Raw genomic sequence first — 12,023 nt, forward strand, 5'->3', positions numbered from 1 at the left:
CCCAGCCCGGGGCACCCCACCCAGCTCTGCCAGTGCCCCTCACTCCCGACCCACAGCTCCTGCTAGCCCAGCACGGGGCACCCCACCCAGCTCTGCCAGTGCCCCTCACTCCCAACCCACAGCCCCTCCTCTGGCCCAGCCCGGGGCACCCTGGCTCTGCTGAAGCCCTGCAATTTGACCAGTGGAAGCTGCAGCTCTCCAGGCCTGGACTCTCCAGATGGACACACCCTGGGTTTGGGACGGCGCCAAGCCCCCGACTGACAGAGTCCCTACGCACTTGCTCCAGCCCCACCGACTGGGGCGAGACTCGGGTGTGGGCCCAGAATCGGGGCAGGGAACCCGGCAGTGATCAGGACGGACTCGAAGGCTCCAGCCGCAAACAGCCCCGGGTACCTAACTCTGCTCCCCCCTGCAGGTCACCCCCCCTTCTCCCCGAGGCGTCGCCCACCCAGCAGAGCGGACTCATGGGCACCGATTACCACCCGCACCCTGCCCCAGAGGTACCGCAGTGCGAGTTGCCACGTGCCCAGCATGCCAGCTGGGGGGGGCGGGGCGGACACACCCCTTTGCTGTGCTAGTCACTTCGCAAATACACCAGTGTCCCCTGACTACCCCAGACCTGACCTACAGCCAGGCACCAATCGGGTCTTCCATGGGCGTTAGCAGTAGCCCGGGGAATTCAAAGCTCCTTCGTGCACTCACGCCGTGCGAGCTTTGCAGTCCCTGGGAGTCCACGTGCGACGCTCCAAGCCTCCCCTGAGACAGGCCCCAGCCGCCCCCCAGGTCAGTGACCGAAGGCAGAGACAGGCTCCCACCCCCGGGGAGCACTGGGAACGAAAAACTCCCAGCCCCGGTGGGCCGGCACAGGGCGAAGGCAGGAGCCAGCCAGCTCACCGGATGGGGAAGGAGCCCGGCGCGCGCTGGGGCTGTCGCTGGCCAGGCGTTTGTGCAGCGGAGCCGAGCCGGCCGGCCTAGTAACACAGGCGAGAGCGGGGAGGGAACCGAACTGGCCCAGGCCCAGGCCGACACAGCTCTGAGCCTGCCCCCCCCTTGGCCAAGGCCAAGGACTCCAGGTACGATGGGAGTTCTGAACGCCAGGATCGGGCCCATCGCGAGGGATTCCCCGTTTCGTTCCCCTCTTCTCCGCCCCGGGGGCTGCTCGTTTCACTTCCCTTCACTGAGGGACGTGAGCGGAGGTCAGAGTCCATCGGCCCCCGGGTCAGGCCCTGGCCAGAGCCCGCTCGACTCCTTATCTCTCCCCGCAGAGCAACAGGAAACAGAAGAGCCGGCTTCCTGCTCCAGCTCGGTTTCGTTTCCACAGGGCTGCTGCAGGGATGGAGTCTGCCCAGCCTGGAGCAATCCCACATCGTACCCAGCTCTGGCTTCAGGGGTGGGGATATCCCCCCTGCAGAGAACCTCATGCCACTTGAATGAGCCTCCCCCATTTGGCAGGGGGCAGATTTAAATATCCAATTTCAACATTGACCCGTCCCGCCCCGAGTTTCCCTTTTCCCGGGGTCAAATTGGCATTCGCCAGCCCCGCCGGGCTCCCCGGCCACGCACCCGTTATCATCTGCTGCGCGTCGTAGGGCTCCATGTACCCGTCATTCTCCCCCAGCCGCTCCGCCTCCCGCTGGCCCTTGGTGTGCTTGGCGTCGTACGGGTCGGCGTAGTCCTCCAGAATGATGACCTGCGGGGGGGGCAAAGAGTTCCCAACACGCCGGCCAGGACAACCACAAGCCCCCTAAGGGCCACAGCACCAGCGCGCCCAGTTATGGGGTGGGAGGGCCTGTGTTTCCAGCGGTGCTGGGCCCCACAGCGCCCCACACCTTCAACCGGAGAGCTCAGCAGCACCCCTGCCAGCTCCAGACCCTGCTTCACTGCCACTGGTACTGCTGGCACAACCGTGCGACACGACTGTGTTCACACGCACGGTGACAGGAATGCTTCACGGTTGGAGACAATATAATCCCAGCAGAATCAGAAGCTGGTAGGGACAGAGAGACGAGGTGGTGTGGCCTGGTGGGGAGGGCCCTGGACTAGAACCTAGACCTGGCTTCTATCCCCTGCTCTGTCCCTGCCCTGCTGGGTAGCCTTGGGCAAGTCACTTCCCCCCCTCTCTGCCTCAGTTTCTCCTCCCACACTTTGCCTGTTCAGACCCATGAGCCCTCTCTCACGATGCGTCCCAACGACACCGCAGCCAACACACAGGGAGCTCCCAGAGCAGACCAGGCAGCCTGTGGCCGTCACAGATGCTGGCCGGTCGTGGTGATGCTAGCGGGGAGCCTGCTAACGCACATGACAACCACAATGGCCTTGTGCCCACGGGGATCGTGGCAGCACGGCAGTGTCCCTGGAGAAGACAAGGCCTCTGCATCGGTGCAGCGCCCAGCACACCGCAGCCCCCTGAATTCGAGACCCGCGTGGGTTCCAGGCAGTGGGGGGCGCCCAGGCGAAGGCTCTTGTACCAGCGGGGGCAGAGAGTAGGGGATTAATGAGGCCATTGGCTGCAGAAGCCAAAGTGAAATGCACACGCCTATCAACGTGGAGAAAAACACGAGACAGCGGGGTGCGGCGTATGCACAGGACACACTCAGCCCCAATCTCCCCCCGTCTCGCTACCCAGTGAATAACCACAGCATGGGGCTGGCCGCTGGGCTGGCTAACGGGGCCGTGGCGGCAGAGCGGGCAAGGAGGGGCCCTGGCCAGGAAGAGCAGCGAGAGCTGTGGGGTAGCCTGGGGCTCCTGTGACTGGAGTGTGGGGGGCGGGGAACCGCAGATCAGGACTCCAGGGCATTGACTTGCCCGATGGGAAGCACAGGACTGAAATACTGGGGCGGGGGGAGTCTGTGGGTCAGGGCTGAGCAGCCATGGGCACCTCTGTCTGGGCAGCAGGAGAGCTGCAGGTCGGGACCACGGTTCAGGCCAGCGCTGCCAGGGGCTCTCCGATTCCAGGACGTAGGCGTTTTATTTAGCTAAACCGCAGCCCCTAGCTCAGCGTGTCCCACTTCCCAGCAAACGGGGTCCTTCCAACCAGACTTTTCATAACGAGCAGCCCCGCCAGCAGGGACTAACGAGGTCAGCGTGGGATCAGTTAGCTGGGGGGACAGAGCGCCTATTCTCCCTTTGGCAGATTACAGCGAGATTGGGATAAAGGGAATTAGGAAAGGGCTCAGAGCCGGGCTAATCAGCTGAGCCGACAGCATTGAAAGCTGCCTCCTGCTCTGGGGTCCCTCATTTCCCAGGATCCGGGGAGAGGGAATGAGAACGTGACCTGCCCAATGCCACGCACCAGAGCTCTGCCAAGCACAGGGGCAGCCGCTCTCCCAGGGGGCGCTGGCTCCCTCGAGGCACCAGTACTTGGCCGAAGCGAACGGGGTTTTCATCCATCCGGCAGGGCAGCACTGTCCCCTCCCAGGCACAGGGCAGGCTCGGGGTACGCAGCCCCTGCGTCCTGGCCGCGGGTTAGCAGCGGGAGCTAAAGCCCAGAGGGCGGACTGCGGGCGAACCCGCACTGCTAACGCCCGTTAAAAGCGGAGCGGCCGTGTCTTCCCGGGGGGCTGACCCCGAGTTAAGAACAGCCATTTGCTGCCGTGTAGACGCCCCTGGGTGAGTTGCCCAAGCCCACACAACAGCTCCCGTGAGCGCCAGCCCCGGGCGCTACCCGCTAGGCCACGGCCCCTTACCGTCTCCTGTTTAGGGGTCTTGCCCTTGTCCTCCTCCGGCGCCGGGCTGGGCGCTGGGCTACCGCTGGGGTAGCTTTTCCCATTCTTCTCATGGGCGTCCACCTTGATGAGCCGGTTCATGTAGGTGCTGCAGCCGGGGCCCTTGGGGGCGCCCTCCTGGGGGCTGCCTTCCGCCCGTGAGTTCTTGCGCATCTTGCCCGTGGCGGCCTGGATCAGCCCCTGCAGGTTGTCCCGGGACAGCCTGCTGCCGCCATCCTTGCCGGGCCCCGGAGCCGCTCGGCAGCCCCCCAGCTCGGCCGCCGAGTTCTTGCGGTTTTTGCCCTGCACTGGGCCGGGGCCCGGCTCGGCGGGGCCCAGGGGCTTCCGGGAGGCGCTGCACAGTTTGCCCAGGCTCCCGCTGCCCGTCTTCAGACTGGAGGGGAACTCCCTGAACCACTTGGCCGCCATGGGGCGGGGGGGCTGCCGGCTGCCGGGCTATGGCTGGGAGATGCCGGGGAGGGGGCTGTGACCTTTGGTGGGGAGGGGGGGGCTCTGGAGCCTGGTGGCTGGGGGAGGGCGCGTGCCCCACCCGCGGGGGAGCTCCGTGCCAGCAGGGGATGCGGATGGGGAAAAGGGGGGGGTCCTGCTTCCCCCCCGCCCCCGGTAAATCACAGTCCCGGCGTGGGGGGGAGAGTCAGGGGAAGGGGGCCCCCATCGCAGAGGTGGGGAGCGGGAGTCACTCGTGGGGGGGGGCTGGTCCTTAACCCATGGGGGTGCAGCGGGAGGGGGAGACAATGTCACCTGCAGGAGAAGGGGGGTGGGGAGCCTCCTTCGCCGGGGGGGCAGATGGGGTCGCTCCAGGTCCGTCGCCCCGCCCCGGGGGCCCCACGAAGCGCTGCTGGGCGCCCCGAGGCCTGGAGGGGGTCTGCGGGGGCGCAGCGCAGCGGGGGCGGCTCCGTGTCTCCTGCGCCTCGCTCCCTGCAGCTCCGCGGCCGCCGGCCAGCGCTGCCCGGGCTCCCCGCCCAGATCCGGAGGGGGCGGCGCAGGGGGGCGGGGGACCGGCCTGCAGAGAGCTGCCCCCGCCGCCAGGGGGCGCAACCTGCCGCGCAGGGAGCAGGGCGATTTCCAGCGGCGCCGGGGCGCGCGCGCTGCGCGGTCAGTGCGCTGCGCGCTTTGTAAATCAGCGCGAAACCTCTGCGCGCGCGGGTGATCATTACACACTGCGCCCAACGGGCCACGGCTGCGAGTCAGCGCGCGGAGCCCTGGGGCCCCCGCGCAACGGCTGCAGCTGGTGCACGGGGGGGGGGTCGCCCCGCCGGCTTTGCACGCAGGCAGTGAACGTGCAAGCAGCGCGGGCAAACGCCACATGTCCGGACTAATTGCAATTCGCAGCGCCGCTTGCACCCGGGTACTAGGGGCTCCGGAGCGGGGCCGGCTCGTGCTCCCCGGGGGTGGCGGTTCATCCCGCCCGCCAGGTTTGCACCCCGGGCCATGGGGCCGGCTTGGCCCTGCCCCAGCGGCGAAACCGGGGCTGCAGGGCCCCGATAGGTGCCTGGGACTCGGGGGCTGGTTGTGGCCAGGGCCGGGGCTGAGCCCCCCCCAAAAAAACCTTCCCTATCGGAGCCCCCCGGGGAACCATCTCACCCCTTCCCCTTTGTGGCTTTCTGGGGCTAACTGGCCCCCTTATATAGTCCCCCTCTGGGGGGACCCGGGAGGGAAATTGCCCCCCCCCCTAGGGCCCCGGTGCCCCTCCCAGCTGGGGCCCTGTGGTGGGGGTGCCCGGCAGTGCACACCTGTCTGAGGTGGGCACAGCTCTGCGGGCCCCTCCCTGGCTCCGGCCGGCCCCACCCTTGGGAGCAGCATGGTCAGACGCGCCTCGGCCCCCGACGCTCACTGGGTCTCTCCTGGTCTCTTTGCAGGTTGCTGGGCCCCGTGACCCCTGAGCCATGTGAGTAGCTGGGGGAGATGAGCTCCTGCTGGCGGGGAGCTGGGGGGCTCGGTGTCTGTCAGGCTGGGGGCTCTCCTGGCTCTGGGCTGGGAAATGCCCCTCCCAGCTCCTGCCCCCCCGCCCCCAGCATTGCAATGAGCCCCATGGGGTTCTGTGGTGCTGCAACCCCAGGCACCACTCGATTTGGGGAGGGTCGTGGGCAACCCCGTCCCTGGGGCGGCCCTCCCAACGCAAAGCTCCGGCCCCCAGCTCAGACTTGTATCGGGCCCCATGGCCAGGTGGATCCCAGTTCTGCAGCAGCATCCCCAGGTCCAGAGGCAGGTTCAGAAAATCTTTAGCCGGAATTAAATCTGGCAGTGCGGCCCTCCGCTGGCATCGGCACAGCTCAGTTCACACCTGTTTCAGGCTGCTGCAAACTCAGGACAGGTCACAGCATCGGTTTCCTAAAAGATCGGCTCTAGGAATTATTTTGGGGCAGTTCTAATGTCTGGTCTGTGCTAGGCCAGAGGACTGAGGTGATGACCACGGTGGTCCCTTCTGGCCTTGGGCTCTGTGAATCTAGGCCCCGGTCCTGTTTCGAGGTTATTTCGGTGGCATGAAGGCTTGAAACACACACGTGTGAGTGAGCGCAAGAGAGAGGCCCTGGAGCTAGGGGTGAATCGTGGGTGTGGCATGTTGCACTGCCCCAGGGCCCTGAGCGAGTGTCTGGCTTGATTTATTGATCTTCCCAGCGGTGCTGAGCGCCCAGAGCTCCCTCTCACGTCACCCTCCTGCCACGTTACGACTGTAGGGTCATGGGTGAGAAGGTCACAAAGCGCGCGTGTCCTCTGTTCCTTCTGCCGTTTCAGGGCAAGCAACAACGGTGGCTGGGGTCCTCCCCAGCCCCACAAGCCGAATGGGAAACCGGAGCAGTTCAAATACTCAGGTAAACTCAGACCCTGGTTCCTTTTCCTCGCCACTGCTGGGGTTGCTCAGGTGACTGTTCACTTTGCATCCTCCACGAGAAGGCGAGAGAATCATTAACTTTCTGCGTGTCCAGGATTTAATGCTGTGTGTTGCACTGCTCAAACAGAGCTTAATGCTGCAGCAGGATCTCTACAAACAGCCGTTCTGTGTGACGTACAGCTGTGTCCTGTGACAGGCCGGGTCTCTCTTGTACCTGTGACCGTCTTACAACTGCGCTTTTAATATTGCAAACGAGTCCGTCGTTAGAGTTGCAGGCGCTTTTGTGGGGCACTCTCATGCTCTTAGCAGTGACCAACTTTGCTCTTTGTTTGTTATCAAAACCAACGGGATATAAAATAATCCATGGGTGGTGGTTCAAGCTAAATCCTTAATCTGGCAAACGGTTAAACCCATAAAATGCAGATGTTAAACTGAATAGACGTTAAGGACGTGGGTCATTTTTTGCAGGACCAAGACCTAAGTTTGTACCTGAATGTCCATGATAAACCCTTCCACAGGGGTTCAAGGGAAACAGGCATCTCATCCTGCAAACTATTAACCAAAACCTGGATCAGGAGGGTGGGAGTGACGGGGGAATCCATCTTTGGCTTTTAAGATAAAAGATGCATTTTATTGTCACTAAAATAGAGCTTCAGAGGGGTGGCCGTGTTAGTCTGAATCTGTAAAAAGCAACAGCGGGTCCTGTGGCACCTTTGAGACTAACAGAAGTGCTGGGAGCATAAGCTTTCGTGGGTAAGAACCTCACTTCTTCAGATGCAAGTAATGGAAATGTCCAGAGGCAGGTATATATCAGTGTGGAGATAACGAGGTCAGTTCAATCAGGGAGGGTGAGGTGCTCTGCTAGCAGTTGAGGTGTGAACACCAAAGGAGGAGAAACTGTTTCTGTAGTTGGATAGCCATTCACAGTCTTTGTTTAATCCTGATCTGATGGTGTCAAAATAGAGCTTGTTGATCTTTTGAGGAGTAAAGTAGCTAAAGCCCCAGAGATGTGGTGTGTGTGTGTGTGTGTGTGTTGCACAGATATGCAAGAGAAACAATAAAGTTCTTGGCATTGTTAGCATCTGTTGGCTAATGTCCATCATCAGAACTTAGCCCAAAATGTATTTCTATAATTGTCGGTGTAACCCGTTGAGGGGGAGCTGTTTACCAAAATAGGTATTTGTCCCTTTCCCCTGAGGCCACTTCAAACCACTCTCCGGTTTGTTAATCCACAAATAAGGCTGTAAGAAAGTTGTTTGGTTGGTTGTTCAAAAGTTATAGCCACAGTTCGTTAATGTGGCGATTCCAGGTGTGCTCCTCCCGCAGCAGGGCAGCGGCACAGAGGAGATCCTGCGTGTCCTGCTTGGATCTCACAGGCAGGCATGATGCTTGGATGACTGGGCCAAAATTTGAGTCAAATTTGCTGCAATTATTTAAAAAAAAGTTGCTGTTTCCGGAAGAAAATTGCAGCCTGCGATTTGCGTTCAGCCTTATCCGTAAGCTTGTCAGGACCCTGCTTGGCCGGAAGCACAAAATGGAGTTTTCGGTGTTTTTCTTGCTTGTTTTTCAAGGTGTCGTCAAGAAAAAGGATTTGGAAGTTTATGTCGGAAATGTCCCGCCTGAAATGAAGGAGGTATCTTCATCGCTGTTTTGGAAGGGGCGTTCTCTGCTTTAGTGATATAAGTTAAGCAGTTAACATTGACGTCCCACCGAGTCGTACGTAGTCTGCCGTCTTTAACTCTTTGTGAAATGCGGTTATGCGGATTGATTTCCCCGCTCTGCCGCCAAATAATCCTCCAAGGGAGACGACAGCTGGCTTGCAAACATCCGCACTTGTTCCTGCGTAAGTGCGGACACGGAGGTGGCAGGTTGGTGCTGGTCATGGGATTAGCGATGCTCTTGGGGGGAACCTGCAGCAGGAACCCAGCAGTTTAATATAAGGGCCGTGACTCTTATCAGGGCAGGAGGAACTTTCATCTTGCTCCCCATAGTTACTCTGCTCCCGTTCCCTACGGTACGTCTTTCTGAACCAGGAGCTGGTGTCTGCTCCGCTGGCGTGACCCGTTACGCTGATCCCGTTCCAGGGCCGGCTGTTCTGTGTGTAACCGGTTTCGCTGCAGCCTTGTCAGCTGCCTGTCTCGGCACAGACGATCGCTGGACTCACCCAAAATAAAATGCGCTCCCGTCCCTGTGGGAAACCGCTGTCCTGAATCTTACAAATAAACCGCCTGCTGCGGCCGCTGTCAGTGCCTCTGCTGTAACGAGGCCTCTCCCTTAACGTGGGCTCCTTTGCTTTCCCAGGAGGACATATTGCTCCTGCTCAGGGACTTCCACCCGCAGCGTATTAAAAGGTGCCATTCCGGGTTGAGAAGGTAGGTTTGTTTTTCCTTTTGCCCTCAGTGTAGTTCTGTAGTCCCCACTCCCTGGGAGAGCAAATGGCCTTTCCTTAGCTTGCTCTGCAGATTGGGTGGTCGTGGTAGTTATCAAGTTATTTCGTTCTAGGGAGTGTCTTCGGAAGAGCCCCCCGCTGGCACCCTAGCTTCTCCCTTCTGTCCAGAAACAGCAGAACAACATTCTGGGGTCACCCTGGAAGCTTTTCTCCGCCTGCCCCCCCGCCCCCGAGTCCCTACCAAGCTAGTGCGACAGGAGGCCAAAGGCAGCCTGAGGAGTAGGGTCTTGGGTACAGTTCTTGGAGATAACTTAAGCCCCTTGGTTTGGGCTTCTCTCCGCCCTATGGCAGTCTGGCTCGTTGCCGGGAGCTCCCTGCGGGTCCGCCCAGTGGCACTTGTTCATTGCTGGGCCATTTCTAGCTTCTTGTTATTGGACACAGCAGGATGGGTCTGTGACAGGTTTGGTCACAGAGATCCCCTTGGGACTGTCACCTGACGTGCGGAAATTACCTCTGAGCCCGTTTGCCCTGCCAGCTTGGGACTCCAGAACCCTGCTTTGTGGAGCCAGACACGCTAGCCTGCTGCAACACAGACCCAGGGTCTGGTCCACGCCCCCAAAGCTGCAGACTTAACTGAAAACAGCTCAGCAGGTCACCTGCCTCCTGCACCCAGTCACCCAGCTCCCAAACCCCAAATAAATCCATTTTACTCTGTATAAAGCTTATGAATTGTTCGCCCTCTATAACACTGATAGATATGCACAGCTGTTTGCTCCCCCAGGTATTAATCACTTACTCTGGGTTTATTAATAAACAAAACTGATTTTATTAAGTATAAAAAGTAGGAGTTAAATGGTTTCAAGTAATAACAGGCAGACCAGAGTAAGTCACCAATCAAAATAAAGCAAAAACTCGCAAGTCTAAGCCTAATACATTAAGAAACTGAATACAGGTAAATCTCACCCTCAGAGCTGTTCCAATCAGCTTCTTTCACAGACTAGACTCCTTCCTAGTCTGGGCCCAATCCTTCCCCGGTACAGTCCTTGTTAGTTCCAGCAGACATCTCAGGTGGTAAGCAGGGATTTTCTCATGACTGGCTGCAACCTTTGTCCTGCTCCACCCCCTTTTATAGCTTTGGCACAAGGCGGGACTCTTGTGTCTCTGGGCCCCCACCCCTGCTTCTAAATGGAAAAGTACCAGATTTAAGATGGATTCCAGCATCAGGTGACATGGTCACATGTCACTGTAAGACCCCCAGTCTCCATTCCCCATGGGCTGGCCCACACGTCCACAGGAAGGCTTGCAGGTAAAGAAACCATTTACAAACAATTGTCCTAATCAGTGGGAGCCATCAAGATTCTAAATCACCATTAATGGCCCACACTTTGGATAATTACAAGAGGACCTCAGAGTTGTACTTCGTATTTCTAGCGTCAGATACAAGAATGATACATGCACACAAATAGGAGGAATATATTCAGTAGATTATAAGCTTTGTAATGATACCTTACAAGAGACCTTTTGCGTGAAGCATATTCCAGTTGCATCATATTCACCCTCATCAGCATATTTCTATAAACCATAGGGCGTGCACCGTCCCAGGGTAACGTGGCACCTTCCCCTCCCCCCCAGCTATGCCTTTGTAGATCTCGGCTCCTCTGAGCAGGTGCAGGCCGCAATCCAGCGCTTCAGCGGGCACCTCGTGAACGGACGTCGCCTGTTTCTGAGCCGCACGGGCACAGGCAACAGGAGGAAGGACCCGGCTGGGACCCAGAGCACCGTGGGAATGCCCGTAGGGCTGCTGCTAGCTCTGAGCTGTGTAACTAGCTGTAGGGGAGGCTGCCTGCCGGCACGCTTGGCCAAGGCTGCTTCGGATGGACCGAGCCCTGGGCTCACTTTGTCCCTTGCCCTTCCCTTCTCCCCACGATGTCAGTCAGACACGGGGGCTGCTGCCCCAAGGGGGGCGTGGGAGGCAGGACGGGCTCTGGGAACCAGGAAGCCGGGGTGATGTTGCCAGCTCTGTCACTTTGTGAATGGGAGAACGGGGAGGGGGGTGGCTGCAGTGTCCGAGACCTGCCTGTTGTAAGGGGAGAATAACTCCCCCCCCCCCCCTTTGCAAAGTGCGCTGGGCTCTTTGGAGGAAAGCCCCGGTGTCAGCGCACCATGTTCCTTGTCCCGCAGAGCTGGCTGGAATACGACCACCCGCAGCCCTGAGCTGCTGCCCGCTGTGGGGAGGGCAGGAGGGAGCTCCGGCTCTCTGAGCGCTTCCAGCCCGTGGGGGCTCGTGTCTTGCATGGTGAGATCAGCTCTGTTTTCTTTGCAGGCTTTGGAGAGAGTCCCCAGAGGAGAGCTTGGTCTGAGTCAGGGTAAGCGCTGGGGGGTCCCGGCCTGCTGCCTCCGGGCGCTGGTTCCATCAGCAGCGCCCCACCTCCCACCCCCACAGGGAAATGAAGCTGGGTGGCTGCTCGTAAGCTGAGCTGTCCGGCTGCCCCACGCCCCTTTGCTCTGCACGGAGCAGCCTGTGCGTGACAGGAATGATCAGAGAAGGGCTCGTTCCACACTCCTCTGGAGACATCCTGGCCCAGGTCCCCGGACAGCAATTCCAGGCCCCAGGGCAGAACAGTGACCCCCCCACCCCGCACATGCACAAGCCGTGGATGCCTGACATTTGAGCGGTGCTTTGCCTGCGCTGGTGGGTGCCCAGCGAGCTGCCGTCTGCGCTGCGTTCTTCCGGCACGGCCAGGGCTTTTATGTGCCCGCCCGGTAGGGCTGCCAACTCTCTAATCGCGCAAACCCAAAGACCCTTGCCCCGCCTCTTCCCTGAGACCATGCCCCTTTCCCGCCCCTTTCCCAAGGCCCCACCCCCTGCTCTCTCCACCCTCACTCCGTCCATCGCTCGCTCTCCCCCACTCTCACTCACTTTCACCAGGCTGGAGCAGGAGGTTTCGGGGTTGGGCTCTGGGAGGGAGTTTGGGTTTGGGGTGGGTTGGAGTGTGGGCTCTGGGAGGGAGTTTGGGTTCGGGGGGGGGGGGGGGGGGGGGGGGGGGGGGGGGGGGGGGGGGGGGGGCTGGGGGGG

The 12,023-nt window shown here is 60.2% G+C and overlaps 2 protein-coding genes across 7 annotated transcripts in view; one reads left to right on the forward strand and one right to left on the reverse strand.

Moving 5' to 3' along the window:
- The first annotated feature begins 834 nt into the window (after positions 1 to 834).
- Positions 835 to 12,023, forward strand: part of LOC117870643 (tudor domain-containing protein 10-like) — an 18,828-nt gene continuing 7,639 nt past the window's right edge. Inside the window, exons 1-7 of one of the 6 annotated variants that reach the window (XM_034757851.1) lie at positions 835 to 1,073; positions 5,585 to 5,613; positions 6,462 to 6,538; positions 8,130 to 8,191; positions 8,860 to 8,930; positions 10,580 to 10,739; positions 11,271 to 11,313. In XM_034757851.1, coding sequence (XP_034613742.1) covers positions 5,612 to 5,613; positions 6,462 to 6,538; positions 8,130 to 8,191; positions 8,860 to 8,930; positions 10,580 to 10,739; positions 11,271 to 11,313 — 415 coding nt within the window. In that variant the 5' untranslated portion in view covers positions 835 to 1,073; positions 5,585 to 5,611. The other 5 variants (XM_034757854.1, XM_034757852.1, XM_034757853.1 and 2 more) reach the window with 5 other exon arrangements.
- LOC117870644 (SH2 domain-containing adapter protein E-like) lies at positions 1,564 to 4,666 on the reverse strand (the record flags this gene model as incomplete). Its single annotated transcript, XM_034757857.1, is given in 2 exon segments — positions 1,564 to 1,690; positions 3,687 to 4,666. Coding segments are annotated over 2 exon segments (574 nt in total), but the record flags the coding sequence as incomplete, so codon positions are not given.

Source organism: Trachemys scripta, unplaced genomic scaffold (genome assembly GCF_013100865.1).
Source record: "Trachemys scripta elegans isolate TJP31775 unplaced genomic scaffold, CAS_Tse_1.0 scaffold_81, whole genome shotgun sequence".
NCBI lineage: Eukaryota > Metazoa > Chordata > Testudines > Emydidae > Trachemys > Trachemys scripta.